The sequence below is a fragment of the Myiozetetes cayanensis genome, unplaced genomic scaffold, assembly GCF_022539395.1.
Source record: "Myiozetetes cayanensis isolate MyiCay16 unplaced genomic scaffold, myiCay2020 scf3, whole genome shotgun sequence".
In the NCBI taxonomy this organism is placed as follows: Eukaryota; Metazoa; Chordata; class Aves; order Passeriformes; family Tyrannidae; genus Myiozetetes; species Myiozetetes cayanensis.
Window position 1 is genome coordinate 32,625,403 of NW_026087521.1, and position 27,841 is coordinate 32,653,243.

The 27,841-nt window shown below is 36.3% G+C and overlaps 1 protein-coding gene across 3 annotated transcripts in view; it reads left to right on the forward strand.

The window, feature by feature from the left end:
* USP15 (ubiquitin specific peptidase 15) overlaps positions 1–27,841 on the forward strand; it is a 62,675-nt gene that overhangs the window by 14,479 nt on the left and 20,355 nt on the right. For 2 of the 3 annotated variants that reach the window (XR_007629933.1, XM_050323811.1), the window contains exons 3-7: positions 1,090–1,220; positions 3,897–4,023; positions 10,045–10,190; positions 12,673–12,734; positions 22,027–22,110. Coding sequence is in view for 2 of the 3 variants with exons in the window: in XM_050323811.1 (XP_050179768.1) it covers positions 1,090–1,220; positions 3,897–4,023; positions 10,045–10,190; positions 12,673–12,734; positions 22,027–22,110 (550 nt within the window). In the remaining variant the exon portion in view is untranslated. The remainder of the gene's footprint in view (positions 1–1,089; positions 1,221–3,896; positions 4,024–10,044; positions 10,191–12,672; positions 12,735–22,026; positions 22,111–27,841) is intronic. The other variant, XM_050323812.1, reaches the window with a different exon arrangement.

Genomic DNA, 27,841 nt, shown 5'->3' on the forward strand with positions numbered 1-27,841 from the left:
TGTGTGATGCTGCCAGTTAATTTCTGTCAAGTTGAAGTTCCCCATAAGGACAAGGGCAGTTGACTTGGAAGTGTCCCTTAGTGCCTCAAAGAATAATTTGTCAGCGTCAGCATCCTGGCTGGGAGGTCTGTAGGAGACTCCCACAATGACATCCACGTTATTTGTTTGCCCCTTGATTCTTACCCAGAGGCTCTCAACGATGCCATTGCCAGCTGTGAGCTCCATACATTTTAACTGTTCTGTTACATACAGCACCACCCCACTGCCTCTTCTGCCCTGCCTGTCTCTCCTGAAGAGCCTGTAACCAATATGTGGACCTAAAGATGTACTTGTGGATTTTCTCCTCACTTTGTGGTCCCAGTTACAGTGGGATGTTCACTGACCTGTGGTTGGGTACTTCCAGATGGAAAGACGGCTGCCCTCAATTGTCTGAGGCTCACAGTTGCTCACATCTGGAATCACCTCTTATACCTAAAAAGTAGCTTTTATCTTACTAATGTAATAAGGATTGAACCACAGCTAAAAGCATGCTTCTTATCTAAAGAGATTCCCAAGTTGTGCTTCTTTCAAGTGCTGCATCTTGCTGTCTCTGTGAAGAATTTTGTAGTTACTGTTTCCAGAGCATGTAGAATCCTTTTAGTAGGAGGGTTGTAACATGCTGCTTTCCCAGTCTGACATTGAGTGAATGACTTCAAACTTTGTCTTTGCTCCACAGTTACTACTTATTGTAGAATTTTTAGTTGTGGAAGTATCTGTGATGATGTGTGAATGTGTGAAGTGGGTGGGAGAATTAATTGGTTTCTCTGGAAGCTCGAATGGTGTGTGTTAACAAATTAAGTACTTATAATTGCTTGAGGATATAAGGTTGCCACCACTTGGGTTCCTGAGTGTAGGAATACTACCTTTAATAGGTGTGCTAGGCATGAACCGGGTAGTTCTGAATCATTTCAGAAGACTTGCTTTGAACACTATAATTCTGGTAACATAACTGACTCAGAAAATCATGTTTGCTGTTTGTATGAAAAATGTTACATTAAAAACTCAAGTACAGATTTGCAGTATTCATGTAAAAATATCTTCCTCTTATAGATGGTGATTCTCAGTCTCTCAAGGAACATCTTATCGATGAGCTGGATTACATCCTTTTGCCAACTGAAGGCTGGAATCGGCTAGTTAGCTGGTACACACTGATGGAAGGTCAAGAGCCAATAGCACGCAAGGTACTTCCTAATTACCTGCTGGGATGAATATAACTCAGATATAGTCCTGCAAATATGCAGGAGTTGCACAAGAATTTGTTAACAGGTTATAAGTCCTGACCTGTGATAATCATATAGACAACTCCTGCTTTAGATGCTTATTGATATCTAATTTTTATTCAGATTTTAGAGGCTTAAGTGTTTAATATTGAGAAAAGGGGATGCAATGGATATACTACTTTCTTCTTCTGGAAGTAAGTCCTCTTAAGATCTCAAGAAGAATTTGCTTTAAAAGCTTTTAATTAGTCTATTAATTAAAATAATACTATCATTAAGTAAATAGAACTATATTGAGTGTATTAGTGAAAAACTTAACTCTAATAATGTTAACATTGGCAGAGTAATTGGTAGTTTCTTTTCTGGTAAACCCAGTCTTTTGTGCTCAGCTGCTTGCTAAGGGAGTTATTTCTTCAAGCAAAAAGCTTACCTCAACACAAGTGGTTGTCCATGGCATGGTGGATATTGTGGCACTCATTGGAACAAGATACAAGAAATTAACATCTTTAGATTTGTTCGTGTTTGCTCTAGCACATAGCACACATTATTATGGTGATATGACATTTTGCCAGTTTATTGGTAATAAAATGATTTTCTGTTTGTATTATTTCTTAAGATTTTCAGGATAGTGATTACGGTTCCATCCTCACTGGACTGAATTACTTAAGTTTTAAAATACGTTTTGGTATGTTTACCATTTCTGTATTGATCATTAGAGCATATTCTCTCAGTTACAGAGATCTTTATTGGAATTCCTGCAAAACTGCTGAAAGAATATTAGGACTAGAATTTAATTTCACTATTTCTGGTATAATACAACTTTTTTTTCCTTCCTGTGATATGACTGTGGTCTAAATGCATACATGCTGACTACTTACTTGCAGTCCAGTCTTTTCAAACAAATGCCAGATACAGTTGTAAAAGAAATTTTGTGTGTTCCAGATTCATTTGGTCAGCAATCAAAGTAGTTGGTCGAGTTCTTTTTAACATTAATACAATAGAATAGGTCTTTTTTTTTTTTCCAAGAGACATCCCTGAAATGTCTCTGTTTTTTTCTGAAGTTCTGTAAGAGCTATAATCCAATAAAATAACTCTCCTTTTTTAAAGATATGTCTGTTGCCAAATTGTTACTGTTTTTTCTGAGGATGGATTTCAGCAAACTGAATAGTCTTCCATCATCATGGTAAAGCAAAAGTTCTGTAATATTTTCAATTTGGGGGAAAAGTGGAAGGTGAGAGAAGTGAAATTAGAGTAATTTCCCTTCTACTTGGAAGGAACTAACTGGAAATATACATGGAGTATTAATGAGTGGCTAGGTAAACTGGCCTAGCTTTATTATTTTCCACCAATATGAACAGTAGTTATCCTCTGAGAAGCAGTATTCCAGTTCAGCATTTTTCTTTCTGATGTTTTTGTCATTCGTAATTCTTTTTCCTGTTCTGCCTTTATGTGGTTTTTTTTTCATAAAGGTGGGATTATACTTTTCTTTCATCCCCTTTGTTCCGTCAACTATTTTTGAAATGTGGATCCGAATTTTAAATTGATAAAATACTGTACTTGGTCTATGTTATGTTACAACTTTTTGTAGTAGGATGTGGTGATGCTACCACACAGTGTCTGTTTTTATTCTTAGAAGTGTCATTGCCATACAGCACAGTTTTGTTTACTGCAGCTATTTTGTTGTTACTCTAGTAGCTGAAAACTAAGCTGCTCAAATTAAGATGCATTTTTATTTAAATGTAATTTTTGACAGTCATTAAAGCTAAGGCAAGCAATGAAATAATTCACTAATTTCTTCTTTTTTTTTTCCTATGGCACATGCGTACAAGTTATATTTGTACAGCAGATAGCAGATCTCTTCTAGCGATTAGCTGGTGGCTTTTTTTTTAACCGTATTTGTCAGATGTATCACATATCAGGCTGATGGTTATTTTTGGAACAGTCTACATGACTAAGTGTACTGCAGTTACACTTTGGAAGATCAAAGGGAAAAACATTTAAGAGGTGACCCTGAATACTTTTTTTTATACATTTTACTTTTATTAAAAAAAATCTGGTATATGCTTAACTATTTTGTAATAGGTGATACAAAAATGAATATGTAATAAACAACTGGAATAAGTAGGTAAAATTTCAAATTATTGTATTCATTATTGAAATGTAAGGGGAAGATTTGTAGGTTTTGCTTAAAAATGTAATATCCAAATTTTTATTAGTGTATATTCTATTTTGGGTAAGCATTCTTTGACTGTGAAAACTAGTTCTTCGTGTTCTGTGGAAGTAGTATACAATTAATGTATTTTGAAATAAAATAACTTTTGGTGGTTTTTATGTTTGGATTGAGTATCTTATCTTTGGGTTAAGGATGTATATTTGTCATTTCTACTGTATTTAATACTTTGAAAGTCATGGTGGTGGTGTTATACACAGGTAAGACAATCATTGTCATGAAAAAAGTTACTTTCTAGTGTACTGTATTTCTGAAAAGCTGTAGGACAATTTTAGTTGTAATTTTTGACATTTATTAAGTGTCATATATTCACTGAACTTCAGTTTCTTGAAGAGTTCTCAAAATTATTTTGAAATGTGTATATATGAAAACATACTCAGACTGATACCTGATCCTATTCTGTTTTTCAGGTTGTTGAACAGGGTATGTTTGTAAAACACTGCAAAGTAGAAGTATATCTAACAGAATTAAAACTTTGTGAAAATGGAAATATGAACAATGTTGTCACACGAAGATTTAGTAAAGCTGATACAATAGGTATGCACAACTTTTTTTGAAAATATATGATTGGTACTTGTAAGTGGTATCAAACTCTGAATAGGTTTCTAGGGAATATGATGGATTGTGACCATTAAAAAGGATGAGAGTAATTTTGTTTGGGTTAAAAGTTAAACAATTTAGAATATTGAGGGAGGGAGTGTTAATACAACTTTAAGAATGTAATTGTGTGTTTTATTATTGAAGCATCTGTATTAATTTTAGAGCTTTGAGCTTGTCAGGAAGTGAGCAGTGTGATGTTGTTTATTGGATTTCATAGTGCTTTTTCTTGGCTTTTAGTGGGTAAGAAATATATTTTAGTGTGTTGCATTAACCGACATTTTAGCCATATATATATGACGAGAAGGGTATATTACAGAACACAATAATGAGTTTAATTTATAAATTAATGGCTAAAGGTGACCTACAAAGGCAGTATTCTTTGGGTTGGGAAGTGGCAGGCCAGGCACAGTCTTTTACAGTAATTGAGTCTTCTATTAAATTTTAACTTACCTTTAAATCTTTAACTTACCTTTATTGGTAGTTATTTTGACTGCTCGTTGAGCATTCTATCATTGTTTGAAACTATATTTTGATAATGTATTTGACTTTGAAAATAATCACAACATATGCAAAGATACTGTTGATCACATAAACTCATTTTTTGGTGTATTTGTACATGTGTATCTGAGATAAGAGTCTTTCAATCAGCTGTATTTGTGCATTTAGAATTGTACTTTATGCCCTTGGCACTTTATGTCCAGCCATCACTTTGTTTACATTTGTTGACTGCAATGTAGGGTTGGTTTTTTAGGTTGTGCTTCTTTTTACGTTGTGGGTAGTGACTTATACTTACTACCTTTTAATTCTTTGCAGATTGCTTGCTTTAGAAACAGTCATTTTACTTTGTTAAATTTAAATCTTTTAAGTCAGAAAAGGAATCACCTGCTTGTATTAGGATAAATACTTGAAAATTGTGAAAATTCTCCTCAAAACAGGGCTCCAAGTGTTGCTTGTTAATTGGCCTTCATGAGATCTGGTTTAATATGGGAAGATGTGCTTCATTGTTCTCTAAGGAAACCCAGAAACTTGGAAAAAGTAACTTAACATTATCCTTATCTTAGGACCAAATGCAAGCTATTTTGCAGCTATACTGAATTTAATTGTATCATTGCAATTATACGTAATGGATTAATTTCTGGTATTTTCTTTCTCTAATCAGAAGCAGGGCATTTTGCAATGACTTAGTTGAAGGTGTATTCTTTTTTTTTTTTTTTTTTTTGCGAAGAGAGAATTACAATTGTGAGAAAATTGTCAAAAAGGTAATGAGTGAGTTGCCAATGAGTCAAACTCGCTGGCAGCCCCTTTCCAGACTCTGACCTTATTTGCTTTTCTGCAATGTGGATGACATGCTCCTGGAAGCCTTTAAAAAACATGCCCTTTCTGAAGCTGAAGCTCTGCTTCTTGTGAAGAGCACAGAGGAGGGCCATCCTAGTCAGGACATGCAAAGGAGTTTGTACCTTAGAAGCAGAGCTAGAAAAATTCAACCCACTTTTTAAGAAAGAAAAAATAATCCTTCTTATCATCCATTAGTAAGATGGTAATTTTTTTTTTTTTCCCCCTTCTTCTTACCTCAGGTATATTTCAAGTAGTTCTGGAACTCATCAAATACACAGCGGAAATGCTCATTATATAAATAAATAATATGCAAGAGGCATCTTACAGAATCTTGGTTACTTTTCATCCTTACTTGTATATTCCAGTAAGGGATGTATTTTTATTATGGTTGCAGAAGACTTGTAGTACAAAAGAGTTAGTATCAGCCCCACTGAAATGAGTGGACATAAGGTAGTATGGTCTTTTCAAGAAGTTGTAATTTTTCTACCCACCATCATTGATTATATTATCTACTGCCCTCAAAAAAATCAGTACATGACCTTCCTTAATTCACCAGAGCAGGGAAATATCCTAAGTACAGTATAATACTCACTATCAGTCTTCACATATGTGTTATTCCTGGAATACCTGTGCTTTTCCACTAAAATAGAAACCAAGCTAAGCTGTATGTCAATAAATAAGTACAAAGTAGGAAAAGATAATTACAAAGGGTAGACCTAATAATGACAGTCATTCTCTTGGGATGGTACTAGGAACATCTGACATGTTCTTTGTACCTTCTTGGGAATCTCCTACAATTGACGACTCCTACCTTGGAGACAGTGCATATTGACTTTGAGGCTGATTGATGGCTAACTCTTTTGGGGGAGGGAGGAAATGGGGAAGGAAAATGAGCTAGATGGAGTTCAGGCAGCATTTCAGCTGACTTGCTGATCCCAAAGAATATCAAGGCTTCTGAGTGAAAGAAAATGAGTTAAGAGATCCATTCAGGAGTCAATAATGGGAAAGTATGATAGAGCTAAGTAGTCATCAGCTAAGATGTAAGGGTTTTGCAAAACACAAAATGTCAGATACACTAGCCTCTGTTACAGGTGTATAGGAGTCAGGTTCTGTCTGCAATTCCATAAAACAATTCCAAAACTGAGCTGATAAACTTCACAGAAGATTTCACCAGTGGCTCCACATCTAATGAACTTTTGCTAGGAAATTGTCTAAGCAAATGGCTTTGATGCATCTTTGCCTTTATTCTACTGCAGAATACAAGAATATAAAACTTGCCATTCTTGAGAACTGTTTATTCTGGGATCAGTGATTAGACTTTTCCTTCTTTATGAAGGAGGGATTACTGATTCATAGTACAGATTGATATCTCAACATTAACTTAATGTCCAAGGATTTTCTTTAGCCAGTATTTGTGGTAGTAATAGCCTTTGGGAGCCAAGGTGTACTTGTATTAGGGCCCACTGAACTTTTCTAGTATCTTCTCAAGACTGTTCCAGGGAGTTTTTCAAAATAGTACCTAAAGCATGCAGCTGTTTTTATAGATGATAATTTTCAGGAATATAGGATATAACCTGTATGGGATCCATAACCTTTAACTCTCAAACTGAACTATCTCAAATTGTGTGCGTACAGCTGATGGAGTGAGAGGCATCTTTAAAGGGCAGTTCTTCCTGTCTCTTTTAGACATCATCCTAGTACTAATCATTTCACACACTGGGTGTCAATAACTGCGACTCTCCAGGGTGGGGTCATTCCAGGTGGAGTCACCCATCCCTGGAAGTGTTAAAGAAATGACTGGACATAGCACTTACTACTATAGTTTAATTGATATCCCAGTGTTCAGCAAAAGGTTGGACTTGATCTTGAAAGTCTTTTCCAACCTTAATGATTCTGTGATTCTAGGAGAGGAGAACCCCCATACACAATGTTCCTCAAACCATACCTATTTGATAAGTTTTCATTTGTGCTGGAACAGGCACTTTTAGTTTAGATCATAACCCTGCAGTCCAGTAACACTTGCTGGGGATAGGAGCAAGAATTATAAAGTGTGCAATGGTTATGTTCATGAAACTATGGAAAAGAACCTTATTTTCATGGTCTCAAAATTGGTATAAGAGTCAAGTGGAACATGTGCTTCCTAGAGTCTTGGAAACATTGTGTGTAGTCGTCCAATAGGACTGATGCTCCCTGTCTCATAACAGTTCTGTTAGTGAAGCTGGAATATGTTAAAAGTTAACATAATAAATGTTAACTTAGTACTTGCGGCAAATATGAGCTGCAATGCTCAGATAATTAGTTCTCCTTAATAAGAATGAAAAATTGTATTTTGTAAATTCTTTTAGTGGAAGCCATGGATAAATCTGGATTTTCTACTTCTTTTTTTACAAGATTGCTGACTAGATTAATTCTTAGAGTCACATTTAATTATTTGAATTCATTGGTTGAAAATTGATTCAGACAGTGACTTTTTTTTTTTTTTGAAAGTCAACAAATCAAATAAGTCTGTTACCTTGTTAATAGCATCTACCTTGCCTACATATCACCTCTGTTATAAGCACAGATGATCCAGTCTAACATTTGCTTTCAGACTAAAATACGTATTAACCAGCATAGAAAGAAATTGTATTCAGTTGCCTACAACATATACAAATATTATATTGGCCAGTTGTCATGCATTTCACAAGACAGTGACTGGCTTTTTACAAGGTATTTTAAAGTCTCAGTTTGACTTTTTATACTTCACATAAGAAAGGAGCAAGGGGAGCTGACACACTATTGTTTTATCCTTAGGCTTCAGAGGAATGGCTTTCAGAGATCTTACAATGCCCATTTTTATAATTGTGCTTTCAGTGATCATCAGGAATGAAGTGTACATTTCTTGACTCCTGCTTTGTTTTCCGTGTCAGCTGTTATGAGATGTAGCTGCCATGGGGCTTTATGACTCCACCAGTTAAAAAAAACCAGTTAAGTGAGAGTGCTATAGTGTAACATTGTACATATTGGTTAAAAAAAATAGCTCTTTTATAAACTCTACTTTTGTGTAAGGAGAATAGAGTTAATTAAGAACTTCTCAAATTTCAGTTGTAGACAAGTTATGGTACCTTAAAATCACGTAGTACTGGTTGTATTTCTATCAGATAGAGTAGGAACTGCTAGACCTTTTTACATTAAATCTTCCAGGGATGTGAATTCTTTCATCTTCCTTTTAAAATAAATTTATGTTCTTCAGTTTTGCAGAGTAGTTATTAATTTCTGTGAACATGTAAATTAAACTTTATGCATGTATGTTTTGGTTCATGCTAATTGCACTGCGATATGGGTATTAGAAAAGTAAAAACCGAAAAGGGTTAGATTTAGGGAGAGGAAAAGAATGTCTTGCACTCCCTGCAGCTGGTTTTGCTGCCACTCATTTCTTATAATTTGCTATATACCCACACTCCTCTGTTAGCACACTCTAAGGAATGAACAGATGTATGCTTAGGTGGCTCCTGTCATCTGTTATTTATCAACTTGTCTTTATTTGTCTTATTCTTGCTTTGTGAAGAATCACATGCTGAGTTGGAAGGGATCCACAGGGATCATTGAGTCCAACTCTAAACCCTGCAGAGGACCATTGCCAAGGGTCACACCATGTGCCTGAGGGTATTGTCCAAGCACTTCTTGAACTCTTGTCAGGCTTGGTGCTGTGGCCACTTCCCTGGAGAGCCTGTTCCAGTGCCCAACCATTCTCTGGGTTGAGAAAGCACTTTCTAATATCCAACCTAAACTTCCCCTGACACAACTTCATGCCAGTCCCTCAGGTCCTGTCACCAGTCACCACAGAGAAGAGATCAGTGCCTGCCCCTCCTCCAGGCTGAACAGACCAAGTGACCTCAGCTGTTTCTCATAAGGCTTCCCCTCAAGGTCCTTCACCATCTTTGTTGCCCTCCTTTGGAGGCTCTCTAACAGCTTAATATCTTTCTTATATTGAATCCCCTCCCTCAACCAGCTGACAATGCTTTGCCTGATGCACCCCCTGAAAATTGTTGGCCCTCCTGGCTGCCAGGGCACTGCTGACTCATGTTCAACCTGCCATTGACCAGGACCCCCAGGTCCCTTTCCATGGCACTACTTTCCATCATCTCATTCCCCAGTCTTTATGTACATCCAGGGTTACCCTATCCCAGGTGCAGAATCTGGTACTTCCCCTTGTTGAACTTCATATGGTTGGTGATTGCCCAGTCCTCTAATTTGTCAAGGTCTCTCTGTAGGGCCTCCCTGTCTTCAAGGGAGTCAACAGCTCCTCCCAGTTTTGTATCATCTGCCAACATCATTAGTATCCCTTCCAGTCCTGCTTCCAAGTCATTTATGAAGATGATGAAGAGCACAGGGCACAGAATGGAGCCCTGTGGAACCCAACTAGTGACAGAGATTCAGGAGGCAATAACCTCCTACTGTTCACAATTTAAAGGCAAGCAAACTAAAAACTTCCTCTGTGTCCTACAACATGATGCATTTGCATGGCAATTTCTCCAGTTATTCATATTTTGAATATGAGGAAATGAATTCTGATGCTTTATTTGGCCTTATACTGTTTGTGTATTGGAATACTAAACTTGTGTTCTCTCCCTTACAAAACAGATACAATTGAAAAGGAGATAAGAAAAATCTTCAATATTCCAGGTGAAAAAGAGACCAGATTGTGGAACAAATACATGAGTAATACTTTTGAACCTTTGAATAAACCAGACAGTACTATACAGGATGCTGGTTTATACCAGGGACAGGTACAGTGAAATGTTATTTGTGTTTTTGTATACGTTTATTTTTTCACTTGTGAAAATGTAGCTGTAACCAATAATTCTTGTTTCTTATTAAGTGAAATTACCTCCTAATAGATTTTGTTAGGGATAGAGGATTTTATAAACAAATTTACTGAAGTAAAAGTAGAGTTTGTATGTATTTTCAGAATTAAAGATTAGTTTAACTCTCCTGGTGAATTAAAATTAAAATATATTTGCTTTTCAAATTAAATTTTAAATTTATCAGATTTTACACAATTGCTGACATGACTTTGGTAAAACCTGAAATAGTATTCCGAGGATGTGAAATATGTTCCTATAATCAAACCCAAAATTTAAAGAACTTTTTAGGTACTCTAAAAAAATAGTGTCTTGTAGTCAAATTCCACTGTTCAGATTTCAGAAGTAAAGTAAGAAGAGATGAAAATATTTTAGATATGAACAATAGAGGCAAAAGAGCTTGTAAATCTGCTTTAACATGAGACTATATTATCACTTTAGAATCATCACTTTATAGGAGAATTTCTCACAAGATAATTTTTTTACCTTTCCAAATGCATATAAAGAACAAATACTGAACTAGATAAATATAAACGTGAACAGATTGAGTAATTTCATCAGATTATTACGTTGATTCTTTGTTCACCAGAGAGAGTTGAATATTTTTTCAACAACTGTAGTTCATACTGTCATGCTGCAAATATGAACGGATGAAATTTGATGAAAGTAATTGTAGGTGAGATTACATTAAAATGTTTCCTTTTGCCTTGAAATACTAGACTGTAACCTACTTACCAGCAGTATTTATGCTTTGTTTCACTTTTATGTGGTGGAAGGTAAGTGGTCAGTGCAACAAAATAACTGCTTGAACTGTTGCGCCCTTTAGCTTCATGCTGCATGCACTTAAACCCTCACACAGGTAATTTTAACAATGCAGAGGTCCTGCTGGAAGAGTCCACATCTCCCATAAAAGATTTGCATCAAAGATGGAACTTGCAAATTGCTCTATCCCAGTGAAACATTAACTATGAAGCAAGCGGCATGGTCTAATAAAGCCATGAAAAGATCTCTAGGTGACATCTGTACTTTGACCAAAACAAATATTGTTTAAAGCAGAGTTTAACCGTTGTTTATGAAAATGTTAAATGTCATGGTAGGCCATATGTGTTTGGTCAGTTGCACTTGCTGACACACACGGTTGTTATTTTTCTTGCTGAGCTTCCTAATCTGATAATAGTTATTCTGACTATAACAGTCTGTCTAAGTTAATAGTTATTTTTTACTGTGTATGTGATTGAGTAAATTAATGTTTCAAATTTATCAGTTGATATCTGAAGCAAGCCTTCAGGGGTTCCATCGAACTTTTTAGTCTAAATCTACTTTTATTTAGTAGTCTCTGAGAGCCAGTCAAGGAAGTATGGGAGAATCTGTCTTAAATGACCAAAGATAGCAGACTACTCTTTTCTGGATAGAAAGCCTTGTTTTCAATGTCATGGCCTCTTGTATTCGGACTGAAAATGTGGTTACATCTTCAAGTGACAGAATGGCTTATACATAAGGTTTTGAGCATTAGAACATATGGGAATTTGTCACTGTGTAGACACATACAGGCATAGCATGGCAGTTAATTAGTGTCTTGAAACATCAGTATACAATTGTGCAGAATTAGTTGAATTGGAAATCAGGAGTTGGAATAAGTTTAAATATTAAAGTCTAGTTGCCATTTCAAAGGGTCTAGCTATCTCAGCTGTCAATCCGGAAAGGCATGAGCTGCTTGTGGGTCCTGTGTCATATCTGCCAGCGTAGGGCAGATACCAAAAATACCCGAAGGGGTTTAAAATGGCATCTGATGCCTGTTTTGGGGACTGAGTGTTCTGTACTCTGTTTCTTACCAATAACAACTTGAATTAAATTAATTTAATTAGCCTACTGTCCCATTGAAAAAGTAGTATTTGATAAATGCTTTGGTAAAATAGACAGAAGTAACCAAAGAGATAAGGTTTTAAGGCTGTCAAAGCAGAAAATAGTTTTGTGGGGGTGGTTTGTGGTTTTTTTTCCTATTGATCTGTGTGAGGCAAAATTTCTTCAGGAATATCCCTTCCTTAACAGGGCTGTTGTATAGACATGTGATTTCTGTAGATTCATAGGTGCTGTTTAAACGTTGCAGGTCATCTTCTGACCTCTTTGAGAGGTAAGTGGCTTGCCGTTTCATCCGGGATTTGTGTAGGAATAGATATATTAAGTGGCTTGCACAAAGCTGCACAAATTAAAAAGTGTAGAGGAAAAAAGTGGAGAGAGAGAGGGGCAGAGTAATTAATTGAATGGAATATTCTTGAACGTTAGTGAATAGTAAATATCAAGTCTTTTCTGTCTCAATCACATGCTAGCAAATCCATTAACAAGTTGGAACAGAGAGCTATCTACTGATATTTTTATTTCATTTTTCTTATTACTCCTTTTGTGGTAGGTCCTGGTGATAGAACAGAAGAATGAGGATGGAACATGGCCAAGAGGTCCTTCAACTCCTAAGTAAGTTATGAATTCCAGTCATGGTTCTCTATAGCTTAACTGTTTTCACATGTTACTTTGCTATGCTAAAAAACACAACAAAACAAACAACAAATCAATCTGGTTTTATAAGTGGGATTTTATTTCAAAAATCATCCTTCAGATGCTTTAGTTGAAAATATGATGAATATATTTGTTGTAAGTGCTGTGCATTGTAGAACATAAGATAATAATGGTGAATTCCTACATATATGTTGCTTAATTCTGTTGATTTCAACCAGTGATATATATTATCCTGCTTAAAAATAGAAAAAAAATCCACAGTAGGAAACGGTAAAATTTAGCTTATTTTATTCAGATTTCTGTTTCAAAGCTTAGTGTATCTGTTAGGTGAACACAGATATATGTATTTTATCTGTATTTTTCTTATATGTAAATGTTCTCATGGACAGATTGTTCCTTTTGTCTCCAGAGAACAATATTTACACACAAAGTTTATTCAAATTGCAACCTACATTACCATCATGTTGTGTTTGTTCTTTGTTGGACTGTCATCAGTTAACACAGTATGATGATGTTTTTCTTTTCTGTTCTTCCTACTGCCCTTATCCACAGCACCTTGATAATGGCAATTGTGTAGAAAGACTTGTGTGGTTTTCCTCATTTAGATGGATAAATATTTTTAATATTGTTTCCAGAATCTAAATCTGTGTTTTGTTGGTTTTGAAGAACAGTTGGAACTGGTTACTAGTAGATTAACATGATCTCAGCCTTACAAATAATTAACTGTGGTTTTTCCCTTTGTTGTCTGGTTCTTGAAAATATCTTTCATAAGAAGTTGTTTTAAGTTCTCTTTATTCCTTTTGAGATTATCCATTCATGTAAGTGTCACTGTTGTTTTAAAACATTTTTATACTCTCATTGCTTATCACTTGAAGGACAGAGATTCTTTATCTTTGGTGTTTTGTCTTGAGCACCTTTATTGGGAACACTAGTTTCTGTTAAGCTATTTAATAAAGTCTGAGTTCAATTTAAGCTTAATATGAACAGTTTAATCTTGCTTAGTAAGATGTTATAACACAAGGAATTGGGAATGTGGAGCAGTGGAAAGAATGGGATGCTAAGTATTTGAAGTTTAATCTCTGACCTCAGAAAGCATCTAGAAGAAATTTAAATTCTTAGTCAAATTTTAGATGCAGATTTTAAAGGTTAAAAGAACTTCGATAACTCACTGTCACGGATTCTGTTGGAGGTTTTAATAGGAAGATAATCTGCTGATGGAACTTGTTTTTATTCTGCCAAACTTCTTTTCCACTTTATAAAAAATATTCAGGAGCAGTATATAAATTCCTCCTGAAAACTCTGTGCTCTGACCACAAGTCAAATGGTAATTGAAAATGCTGGTATCAGAGGAGGTTGGAAGTAAATGAGCAAATGAGGATGAATAGTTTTACTGTGAAGTTGGGGTGTGGTTTTGAAATTCGGCAGCTATCAGAAAGAGTGAAATTTGGTATTCAAATACCCTGTAATAATAGAAGGTTTGCAAAATTTAGTGGATTCAAATAGCAACTATCAACAGGCAGTGGTTGGGGACAAGTTTTTACATCTGTTTAAAACTTCATGAACAGTTTAATAAATGAAGTTATTTGTATCAGCTACTGGGATGTTTGTTGTTCAGGAAGGTTGGCTTCTGTGAAACTTTTTCTGGAGGGCTCATACTGATTTCTCCCAGAGTGTCTTTAATGTCATCTACTCCCAGAACAGGCATTACTTAGCATTAATGGGCAGTTTTGCAGAAAAATTTTTGTTATACTAACTTGTCTGAGTAACTGTCTTCTCAATGTCATACATGTGACAAACTTCCTCAAACGTACAGATCCCAGTTGTTTTGGTAGCTTAGTTGCTGCTGATCCCAGTATTTGAATGGAGACTCGTGACCTGTGTGCAGAAAACATTTTTTTTTTTTTATATCTGTATGCTTCTGTGGGAAATTATTCCGCAGAAAAAACAACCAATCCCATTTGAATGGTTCATTATTATCAAGATGATGTTTTAAAGTAAGATATGAAGAAAACCTAAGGTTGAAATTCAAGTAACTTAAGCAACTGTACTACAAAATCTAGTTTCTTACATTCAGGAAAAACTGTACAACAATTGAAACCTTTCAGCCAATCCGTGATTCTAAAATGTGAGACAAGGAGAAGCAAGGAACTTAAGTTTTGACATTCCATGAATTATGAATGAAAAATGAATAGCCATGACAAGATTTCCCTTAGTTTTCTATTATTAAAATGTTTTTACCTGTTCATACACAAATATAAAAGCAAGTTAGAGGAACATACAAAGAATCTATATATTAGTAATGAATTTCCTTCTAATTTTAAAAAAGTGTTGTTGCTGCTTGTTTTAGAAAACTTAATACACAAGTTTTAAATCTATTGATCCATCATAATCTTTAAAAATGCTTCTTATATGATAAAAAATTAAGAATTTTTAATTAATCTGTCAATCTATATCTGTGTGTAATAAAGAAACATTTAATTCTGACACCTTTTTTTTTTTTAGATTTCACTGTGGAGTAAGTCAACCTAATCAAATAACTGGCTACTTTACGTAATTTACAGATGGTCTGCAGCCAACTTTAAAACAATTTTTACATGGAAAAGAGAATACATTGTTGGTAGGGGGTTTTTCGAGCATACAAACATTTGAGAGTGTACACATTCATAGCTTTTTTTTTCTCCTTGTAATAATGAATGTTTTCTTAAAATATTTGTCACATGGAAAGTTTTTTCACTTTTTTTTTTTCTGGTTCAAAACTATATGCCTTTTTATCTTGGAAAAACATTAAAGGTTCTTTCCTGATTCTTTTTGGTTACTGAGCCAGATCCCATAATGTTTTTTTAAGAGGAGAAAAAGTGGATAAAAGATGCTTAGCTGTGCTTTTTTGAAAAAAGAGAATGGTTATTTATCCAAGTTTTTTAGGAAGAAGTATCCATAAATCTTCAAAGGCAAAATTGTGTGTCTGCTGAAATGAAAACTATCATCTTTAACAAAGAAATTTAAAATCAAGTTTCTTTCCCTGAAGCAGTTGATATGCAGACAGGTATGCCTTTCTACCGACTTTTCTGTAACAAAGATAATTATGGAGAATAGACCTAACTGGGAACTTACTCTGATGTCTTAAATTGTAAAAGTAAGAGCTATCAGAGCTTATCTACCAGTCAAGAGCTGGACTGCCATTTGCTGATCCATAATAACTCATGGTCTGAGCTCCTGTGGGTAAACATCAAACATTAGTAATGTTCAACACACATTTTCAAGTTAGTTTAACAAACATGTTCATTAATGTCAGTTAATGCAGGGTTGAAAAACCTTAACAAATGCATACTACCCTGAACATTATTCTTTTTTGGTTGCTGAGTATTAAAATATCAACCTTTCATGCAAATCTCTCAAGAAAGTATGATTAGCTAAATTAGATGGATTTTGTAAGAAGAGAATAGTATAAACTGAAGTAGGTGAAACATACTAAAGCTCGCTTTTAAACTGTATGTCAGCCTGATCATAGCCACAGCTTCACAGAATAAGAATCCATGATGACAGAAAGACCTCTAAAGATAATCTCTTCCAGTCCCCCTACTCATAGCATGGGCAGCTGGAGCAGATCATGCACATTTGAGTATCATTGTACTGCACAGCCACTCTGCTCAACCTGTTCAGTTTTCAACCACCCTCACTGTAAAACAAGTGAGAGTTTATCACTTTTTTTTCTCATTATGAATATGGCCTTCAATTCCATCTGAATGTATTCCATATTGAGATGGAATTTTATTTAATCCAGTTTATACCTATGGACTTCTGTCTTTTCAGTGGGCACCACTGAGAAGGACCTTGCTCCATCTTCCTAATTCCCTCCCATTGGGTATTTATACAGTTGATAAGATTGCTCTGGAGCCTTCTCTTCTCCAGGCTGAACAGCCCCAGCTCTCGACCCCTTTACATAGGTCAGGTGCTACAGTCTTTGATCACCTTTGTGGCATCTCACTGATCTTGCTCCAGAATACTCCTGTCCTTCAGGTACTGGGGAGCCCAGAAGTGGACCCAACACTCCAGGGGTGTCTTGCCGGTGCTGAGTGGAGGGGAAGGACCACCTCCCTTGACCTGCTGGAAATGCTTTTCCCAGTCCAGCACACTGAGCTGAAGTGGTTGGCCCAAGAACACTCTGCTGGCTCATGTTCAGCATTCGTCCAGCAGGACCCCAGGTCAATTCCTGTCAAGCTGCTTTCCATTTGGTTACCTGTCCCCCAGGGGCAGAATTGAGTGATTTTAACTTACACTTATGTAACCTATGCTTCATCTGCTTGTCTGTGAGGGTGTTGCAGGAGACACTGTTGAAAGATGTAGAAAAGTTGAGATAAAGCCACATATTGCTTCCCTCTCATCTACCAAGCTACTAATCTCATCATAGAAGGCTATCAGGCTGGTTAAGCAAGTTATCTACCCCTGCTTTCACTAAGACACTCTTTCTTCATATCCAAAATGCGTCAGAAGCTCATTGTTTTATGCAGGCTTTGTACTGCTTTTACTTGATTTTCTGCTTCTCAGGACAGACTGTTATTGGGCTTACAGGATGTGGTCCTTGAATGGTTGGACTCTAGTTAGTATCTTGGAGGTCTTCTTTTCCAATTGAAATGATTTCATGTTTTTGTCAATATCAACCAGCTGTATTGGGGCCCTTTTCTCTCCAGGGCTGTAACCCATGGAACTTGATCAAGCAGATCCCTAAAAAGGTTAAAGTCTGCTCTCCAGAAATCCAGGGCTATGTTACTGATTTCTGCCATGCTCTCTCTCAAGGTCTCACATTTCACCATCTTAAGGTCATTTCAGCCAAGCCCCCAACCTTCACATTTCCAAATACTTCCTCTTTCTTTTTTAAGTATCAGATCCAGCCAAGAACCTCTCCTTGTTGCCTCTTCAGTCGTTTGCATCAGGAAGTTGTCATCATTGCATTCCAGAATCTTCCTGCGTTTTTAATACCTTACAGTGTTGTCCCAGCAGCAGGTACCCTGCAAAGCCTAGGGCCTGTGAATTTTAGGCTTCTTCAGTTTGTCCAAAGAAGCCTTATCTGCCTTTTTTTTTACCCTGATCTGGGCAGTCCATAACAGGTGCCCACAGATTTTTCCACAGAGGAAAAGGGTTGTTTTGGTTACAGTTGGTTTTGTTGATGTCTGTATTTATGTTCTTGGTCACTAGGGGAATTCTAGTGCAGTTTAGTTATAGGGTTAATGAAGTATATGGGCAAGTCAGTATGTAATATGAGTTATCATCTGTTTTTGGCATAGGACTACAGTAAAGTGGGGTTTTTTAACCTGCCTTTTGCTGAAGGGCTTGTTTGTTAGATCATTAAGTGTTACTTTTCAAAGTTATCTGTTGTGTAGTTCCTGCTGCTGTTCTAGCTGTGTTGTGTTTACTCCTCTCCTGACTATTGGATTTTATACAACCCAGAGTTTTAAATTTATTGTTTTTATCCAGTAAGTAACTGTATTCTTTGGACATCTTCCTGTAGTGTGTTAACACCACAGTAACATTAATACATACTGTAGTTAGTACACCACTAAATACTGCTTTGTCTTAGAACCTTGCATTTAAGAAATAATTGAGTTTTGTTGCACACTAGCTTTTTCATTTTATCTTAAGAGATTCCTAAGTCACAGCAGTTGTTTAATGAGTAGATACATTTGACTTTTCTGCTCAATTTTAAAGGCATAACTGAAGTATGGCAATACATCCAGCCTTAGCACTTAAGATCTTCTCAGGGTTTTTTATTTTCCTTGCTTTGGTTTTTTTGTTTGTTTGTTTTAAATGATGGAGAACAGTTACTGGCAATGTTGTTATAAAGTTTTCCCGCAAGTGTTGAAATGTATTAAGAACTGTAAGAACTGTGAATGAATTCTGTTTCACTCTGTACACAGTATTTGTGTGTTTACACGTGCTTACACGGCAGTGTAAGCAGCCATCATCAAGCAGAAAGGCTGCACACCTCAGAGGGTGTTCAGGGATCTCTGATTGATTTACCTGATTTGTATTTGATAGCAAATGCCATCAAAGACTAAAACTACTGATTGTCATATTCTCTAACAAACAAATTATTTACATTTTGGTAGAAACCAGACCTTTATGGAGCTTATTCTGGTTTCTTTTAGCTTTTTACACAGTAATTATACTTTGAGTTTTTTAAATTTAAAATTGATTTGAATTTGGCTTAAATTATATAAAAGCTTTAAATTTGTTTTGAAAAGTTCAATTTTGGTTCAAAATCACTCAGATCAAATAGCTTAGTTACATGTATGAATGTCATAATTTAACTTTATTCTTAAATTTAAGTAGGGTTAAACTGACTTCAGTTTGGTATCTTTCTTGTGGACAGAGTCTGTGTATTTTACTTCTCTGAAGACAATGTTCAAAGTTGGAGGATTTAGATTAATAGAGCAAATCAACAGGAAAGCTTTGTAAATGTTGATCAGAGTACTTCAAATATTAACTAACATGTTCTTCACATGGTGATACATAGAATCATAGTATGATTTAGGTTGGAAGGGACCTGAAAAGGTCATCTAATTCCAACCCCCTACCGTGGGCAGGAACACCTTAGACCACACCAGGTTGCTCAGAGCCCCATCCAAACAGGCCTCGAAAACTTTCAAGTATGGGACAACCGCAGTGTCTCCAGGCAGCCTGTTCCAGTGCCTCACCACCCTCACAGGGAAGAATTTTTTCCTAATATCTGATCAAAACCTACTCTCTGTCAGTTTAAAGCCATTCCTCCTAGCCTGATGACTACATGCTCTTGTAAAAAGTCCCTCTCAAGCTCTCTTGTAGCCCTCTAGCTACTGGCAGGCTGCTCTAAAGTTTCCCTAGAACCTTCTCCAGGCTGAACAGCCCCAACTCTCAGCCTGTCTTCACAGAAGTACTCCAACCCCTCTGATCATCTTGGGGACCTGCTCTGGACTCGCTTCAACAAGTCCATGTCCTTATGTTGGGGCCCCAGAGATGAACACAATACTCCAGGTGGGGCATCACAGGACCTTTACAGAGGGGGAGAATCACCTATCTTGACCTGGTGGTCACACTTCCTTTGGTGTAACCCAGGATGCAGTTGGCTTTCTATGCTGCAGACCCACATTGCTGGGTCACTTTGGGCTTCTCATCAATCAACAGACCCAGTTCTTTATCCTCAGTGCTGCTCTCAATTTATTCTCAGCCCATCCTGTGCTTGTGCTTGGGATTACTCTGACCCAGGTGCAGGACCTTGCATTTGTTATTGTCGAATTTCATGAGGTTTGTACAGGCCCACCTCTCAAACCTGTCCAGGTCCCTCTGGATGGCATCCCTTCCCTCTAGTGGGTCAACCATACCACTCAACTTGGTGTCTTCAGCAAACTTAATGAGAGTGCACTAATACCACTGTCCATGTCACCAACAAAGATGTTAAGCAGCACTGGTCCCAATACTGACCCCTGAGGACCACTGGTCTCCACTTGGACACTGAGCTGTTGACCTCAACTCCTTGAGTGTGACCCCAGCCAGTTCCTTACCTATCAAGTAGCCCATCTGTCAAATCCGTGTCTCTCCAGTTTAGAGACAAGGATGTCGTGTGAGACAGTGTAAATGCTTTGCAGAAGTCCAGGTAGATAATGTCAGTTTTCCCTCATCCACCACCTCTTTTAACCCCATTGTAGCAGGCCACCAGATTTGTTCAACAAGATTTGCCCATAGTTGACAGCATGTTGGCTGTCACCAAGCACCTCCTCGGGTTTCCTGGTTGGGTGGCCTGTCGCAGACCCCCACTATAATGTTACCTGTCCCTGTCCTCCCTCTAATCCTTACACATAAGCTCTCTGTCAGCTCCTCATCCATCCCCAAGAGGAGCTCCATGTACTCAGGCTGGTCATTGGCAGAGGGCAACACCATCTCCTCGTCTCCCCTGCCTGTCCTTCTAAAGAGCCTGTATCCTTTCATTCCAACACTCTGGCCATAGTAGCCATCCCACCACTTATTGCCAGGGATGGCAGTAAGATCACAGCCCTGCAGGCATGTGCACGTCTCTCACTCCTTGTTTTTCACCCGTGCTGAGTACCTTTGCATGGAGATGTGCAAGTTGGGCCCTCCACAGAGGTGACTTACTGGCTGCAGTGGCTGGAATTCCTTTGTGCTGTACTTCAGGTTTGCTCCTACTGACCTGCGAACCATTTCCAGGCTCTGGCCAACTCTTTAGTATCTCTGGCATCAAAGCGGTATGATTGAGGTGGATTGATGTTCCCCTCCACCAGCAACTTTTCTGTTGGAAAATGTTTATTAATAGAAAGTTGAAAATAAATGTGAAAAAGTACTCAGGAAAATTTCCTGTGTAAAAATGTTTGTCTCCTTGCAGAGTTTAGTTCTTGAAAGGTGCTTAAAAACTCCTGAGCGTGCAGAATTTCTTCTCTTATTGTGATATGTATTTCAAAGCTTTTCAATGATAGCTGGAACTCCAGTCAGTTGGAGTTGCAGAGGGCCCACAAAAACATGACGGTGCCTGAGTTCTTTTGAGTATTTAGAGTCTTTTACTTGGTTACCTGTAAGATTTGATCAAAAAAGGAAAAATACACTGCAAGATAGTTGTAAAAATTGTATTTAATTGTCACGTTCAGAGGGTCTTTGTGATGAAAATGATCAGTATTCTTGTATTTTTTAAAATAGTCTTAAACCATGGGGATGAGTGAATGATTTTGCTTTTGGCAGAAAAGTTTTTTAAAGATTATTTACTGTTGGCCATAATACCCTGACATTTTTTAATATTACTGAGACAACTTTAATTAAATGGTTTCATGCTGCTGTTAAGCTAACCTTGAAATATGTATCTTGATCATTTTTGTATCTCATCTCAACATCCGTTTAGGCTGAAATGAAAAATTAATAAAATTTCCATGTTAGAAACTTTACATTTTAGGTTTTAGAAGATCGAAATACCTGCAATCATACTATAAACTGAAAACAATTTTTTTAGCACAGTGGCCTGTGATTTCTTTTGCTTTTAGTAGCTCTATTTCTTCAAGAGGTTATGAAAGTGTAAAGTACTGTGAAGCATTTCATGTTTAAAGGATGGATTCTGAGGGCTGCATGTCCTGGGTATTTTTAGTGCTTTACCCACTTTTTGAAAAGTGTTTCTTTTCCATACTTGTTTATATGCTTTGTTCATTTATTATCTTTCTTTCATAGTTTTTACTATCTCAGCATTTTTGTCTAATTTATCATTTTCATATTTTTAAAGGTCCCCAGGTGCATCCAATTTTTCAACTTTACCAAAGATTTCTCCATCTCTATCAAATAATTATAACAACATGAACAACAGAAAGTAAGCAATATACCTTAAAACATTATTTAATTTAATCACCCTGGTGTGACATAAACAAAGTTTAATGTTTTATAACTCCTAGCTTAAGGATTTTGAATTGCTTTGCAATATTTGGCTTGTGAATTGTTACTGGTTACTATTTCATAGTGTAGGTATTGTAAAACCGATATCAGGAAATGGAACAACATTAAAGACGTTTATAACTCTTAGTCGTCAGTAGGGAAGACACTAAAAAAATGTTGAGCGTTGTAAGAAAATGTATAAATACTTCATTTAGAGTTTATCATTCTAGAAATACGTTGTTGTTGTTGTTATTATCCTATCTGAATTTAAATGGTCAACAAAAAGATATAAACTGCTTGTATATATGGTGGTCAGGTTTTCCCATATATATATTGCTCCTAAGGTATGAGAGCAGCATATGTGACATCACACATATGTGTGAATTTGAAACTGTGACAGCTGAAGTGTTTTAGTTGTAATGTAGCCAGCAACTTAACTTCTGTTTCATAGTGCTAGAAGATTTGAAAGAGATGAGTCCATGTGCTTTAATATTACAGTGAGCAAAAACTTTGTACATAACTTCTCACTTTTATGGGTTTTCTCTTTTATATTCCAAATTCAAAGTTTAATGAAGAATGTAATAAAATACTTAAAGAAGAACTTTCATATTCCAGTGACCACCTTTGTGTGTAATTTTTGGGTTTTTGTGTTTTTTTGTTGTACACAACTGTAAAAAATGTTGGCGAATATAGAAAAACATTTTACTTTAACTGATAACGGAGCATCTTTCAAATGCTTGAAACCAGAGAGCACTCATCTTTAATGCAAGCCGGGGGAAGTTGAAAAGCCCTATTCTTACAATTCATTGAAATTTTTAATAGTTTTCTAAACATTCATTTTGTGATCAAACATGATGGTGTTAAATATTAAAAAGGTGACATAAGTATTAAATATCTTATACAATGTCTTCCAGTTAAATACTGCACTTATCAGAAGTGATTTTTCCTAAGGGTGAAGTGCCACTTGTGCTTCTACAAATTGTGGGTAGGCCCAATTCTCACTGTTAAACAGTTGAAATACATGTATTTAACTGCAGTCTTTTGTACTCCCTGTGTGACTGTGTAGTAAATAAAAAAAAAATATTGTATCTATGATTGTGTGAAAAGTTACTTGATCAGAGCTGAGCCTCCAGCTGAGAAGTAACCTCTCCTTCCCCCAGTGCTTAAGCAAAAGGCAATCGTAATGCCAAAACCAAAACTTGACAGCTACTTTTTCCTAGGGAGCAGTCATTTTAAATAAAGCCATCAAGGCTTTCTTAATTTTTTTCCAAGTTTTCTTTTTGTTTTCCTTTTTTTAATGTTAGCTTCTTGCTGGTGATGCTCTAGTTATTTTTAGAAAGCACTTGGAAAACCCGTTGCCAATTCTTGCAGCTTTTAAAGAGCATTTGTTCACTTGTGTTATTTGATTTTAGTTTTATTTCTTGGTTTATTTTGTAGCCAAAATATGAGCTTTTAGAACTTAAGGAAAAGTTCTGGGGTTTTCTTGTTTGTTTGCTTTGGTGGTTTTTTGGTTGTGTTTTTTCTTGGGAAGAGGGGTTTTGTTGGATTTTGTTGGTTGCGTTTTTTTTAATTTTATGACTTTCAAAAGAAATACATGTACAAGGAAGTAATATAAAATTCACATTTGATAAGGAATTGGTCCTTTCAAGTGCTTTAACTTAAACATTTGTAAATCAGCAAATAGGTATGTGTGCTGTCTAGTGCTATGAAATACTAGCCGTTTTTCTCTTGTATCTCAAAACACAGTACATCTGGATGTTAGGTAAGACAGCTATTTAGCGCAGAAGTATATGGTTTTCCTTATAATGTAATAATCCAATTATGATGAGTTTAAAATAAATACTTTAAAATCACAAATTAATAATGCAATACAAGATATAATTCAGAATAATCTTTAGCAACACTTCTGTCAGAATACATATTCAATGATGAAGTTGTATCCATTTATACACTTTGTACTTTAAAGTACACACTGTTGCATTAAGAATTTTTGGCTTCAAGAGGTAAATGGAAAGATACATCTCTGTTTAATTGTGTTCTATCACTTTGGGTTAAGATGAGTTTCTTCTGTGTTCTGTTCTTCTCACAAACATCTTCCTGTCCAAGAAAGCACTTCTTTTTCATTAACTAATGCTATCTTCATTACTTTCCTGATTAACTAATAATGTCAGGTTTACCTGGAATTTATTTTCATATTTCTGCTGTATTGTCTCTTATATTGCATGTTGTCTTTAGTACAATAGTGAAACTGTACATTTGGGGCTTTCCAGGATCTATTGGCACCTCCATATGCACATGAGATGCTATGACTCTTAAATAAAATTCCAACATTTGTTTTGAAGATAATTTTAGCTCACAAAGTTGATTTGTAAGGCGGAAAAAGCAAACAACAGGTTGTGTGTATTCATGATCATAAATACTAGTTGTAAGCCTGGTTTTGCAATTACCATAGCTCAGCTATAGAGTGCAAATTACTTTAAAATACTGAAAATATCAGGTTTCTTTATATGGTACACATTTCTGTAATACTTGTCTAATCCAGGAAGTGGTCTGTGTAAGAGTAAGCCTCTGATTGGTAGATATTTAATTGTGTGTTGAGCTAGTCATATGTTAAATAACAGAAATAGTTTGTGCAAACTTTCTCCAGTTCAAAGCCTTCATTTCTGTGAATGTTTGTTTGCGTTTGATGGAATGGAGGATTCCAAATAATTGATCACTGATGTTCGTTCGCCTTTACAGTTTATCTTGTTGAAAGAATAGCATAGGAGGATTAGCATAGTATGTGTTAGGGGATTCAGAAGAGCAGGGGGAGACACACGCAATTTAGGTCTTACTGGAATTTCTGTTTGTTGCTGTTAATAAAGCAGTCTCAGGTACGGTGTTTCCTAAATTACATGGAGTGGGAATTAAAAACTCTTTAACAGGGATTTTGTTTGGGGAATTAAGTGGAAAGTTGGTCCATTTCCTTTATTTGTAACCATTGTTTTAGTTTCCTAGAATTACTTGCTTCCATCATTTAGACATCACACTCTGTGTTCATCAGCATCACCTGAAAGTTGCTTTGATGTTTAAAGGCAGAATACAGACAATACACATAAGTCGTTTCAGATACAGCACATGCAATTCAAAATTTATAGATGTATAGATAATAAAATCTCATTTGGAAACTTCCTTTTACCATTTTTACCATTTCAAGAACCCTAGCTGTTCAAGGGTCTGAAGATGGTTTCATGTTTTCAAGTCTTACCTTATTTTTGAGCAGCAGTTTCTTCTAAGAGGCATCAGTTTTCTTTCTGTTATTACCCTTACTTGACCAGCCCATTCTGATACTACCCCTCTGCTTTTCAATGCATTGTTTCTTCATTAAAGGTAGGAAGGTTTTGCAGGAATAGCAGATGAAGGCCTGGGGACACACTTATCACAAGTTACTTTTTCTAGGGTATTTCTGTTTGAATGAAGTTCAGGTAGACTTACCTTACATCTTTACTTGCTTTCCATTGTTAGCTATTTACTACTGAATGTTCATAATACTTCATTTTTCATCCAATCCCAAAAGCATAAAAAGCAGAGCAACAATGTCATTTAAATAAAAATAATTCTTTTAGAACAAATTAAGTTTGCAGACTGCTAAAGCTGTAGAGAGACGTCTCCTAGTCTCATTGCATACAGGAAGCACTCTGTTTCATAGGACGTTTTGACAAAATATCCTAGAACAAAAGAAATATATTAATAGACCTTACTTACAGGATGAGTGGTAACCTTATTCTCTAACCCCCTCAAATGTATTTCTGTGGGCCAGTACAGAAGAGGAAAGTGGTCAGAAGCGTCTTTCCATTTTGAGAAGTAAAATATTTGTCCATGAGAGCAAACAAACACTGCATCTATCTGCATTGCAATTGTCTTAAACTGAATTGTCATCATGGTACTCATCTAATTTGAGAAAATCTTTTACATGACTACACTACAGCCAAAAAATCCCAGTTGCATTTCCTAGCTTCCTAGTGGCCCTCCAAAAGTGGCAATTTGTGAAGGGGGAAAGCTGCAGAGAAGCAAAAAAAAAAGGGGGATGAAAATCCCTCGGAGAATTAAATTCAATATGTTTATTACCCCTACATCTCCTAAATTTCTTAAAGAGATTTCCTTTTGTTAACCATTTGAGAAGTGTAATCTTTGAGTCAAGTAAGGAAAGCAGTAGTAGGAAGGAAGCAGGGCTGAAAGTAGAAGCTTACTGTGTACCTTGTGTGTGTGTGTGTTTCTGTTACTGCTGTGCACTGTTGAGCTGGGTCAGGGGTTTGATTATATTGTGGAGGTTGCATTAGCACCAGGGGCAGGCTTGTGGTTTTGCTTCCTGGGAGAACTAAGGCTTGCCACCTTAAGGGAATTGGAATTGACTGCAGTAGCTGGACTGCAGCTGCAAAGGGAGATGGAAGGTAATTTTCCCTGGAGATTCTTATGCGTGGGTGAACCAGGGACTAATGATAGAGGAGGGGTGACCACAGAAGCAAGCTTGAAGGAGTTAAAAAAGTATCTTGTGTTGAGGTAAATTTAAACATTTAAGTTAGAATTAAACTGAATGGGCAAAACTATCTTTACGGTGTTTTCTTCATTGAGAATAATAAATACAATGTCACTTACCTGGTTTGGGGTAAGCCACAGAGCAGAGAAAATACATGTGTACAGAAAAGGGAAGGACTAATATGAAAGTCATCTATTACAAAGAAATTAGCAGATGTAAAGGTTGGAAAACAGCAGCTTTATGGACAGTGGAGCTATAAACTAAATGAATTTTAAAGGCCATTTTATGAGCGAGAAATTTTTTTACACTTCTGTTTGATATTTTCAATAATTTTATTAAACCAAATCAGTAGTTATGAAAAGTGAGTAATTGTGCACTGAGAGGATAGTTGGAATTCAGTTGGATGTAAAGAGCATGATATAGTTCAGGAGTAATGGCTGTAGTATTACCATTGCGCCATGTGGATCCTCAGACTTTTGCAATTACAATTCTCAATTATTTATCAGGATTGATTCTTTGCATTGCATATTTTTCCTTACCGGTCTAGGAACTGACTTTAAAATTTTTGTTTCTTGTTCATGTTGCTTCTAATGTGAATGATGCTTAGCGGCTGCAGAAACTCTCCTGAACTTTAGCCAAAGCTTCTGTCACACAGATTTCATTATGATCAGTGCCTGAAATGGTTAAACCTTTCTGTTTGGTTCTTTTTTCTAACATCAGTAATTTTGCAGAGCATCCTCTTAGAAGATTTCTTTGCCTTTCTAGTGTACTCGGATGTGCTTACTTTACTGTTTTGACGGTCATTCTATATTTGATATTTTCATATTTCATCTGAAAACAAAATACTTTAAATGTTATAATTTTACCTATTTCAGTCTTCTCCAGTTTCTCCAAACAGATGCATCATAGATTTATAATGAAGTTATTACAAGGCATTTTGCGCATTCTTTTAGCTCTCAAGGCTTTTCTGCATTTGCATGCTGGATTGTGCTGTCCTAGCAGGGGAGCTATAAATAGATTGTCTGATGCAGTGAGGCAGCTATGCCACAGTGGCCTTGGAAATCTCAGCTTTCACCTGTAACTCTGCATTCCCATTCCCACCGACCTCACTCTTGCAGTAGCAGGATGCAAAAGGAACGTAAATGATTGATTG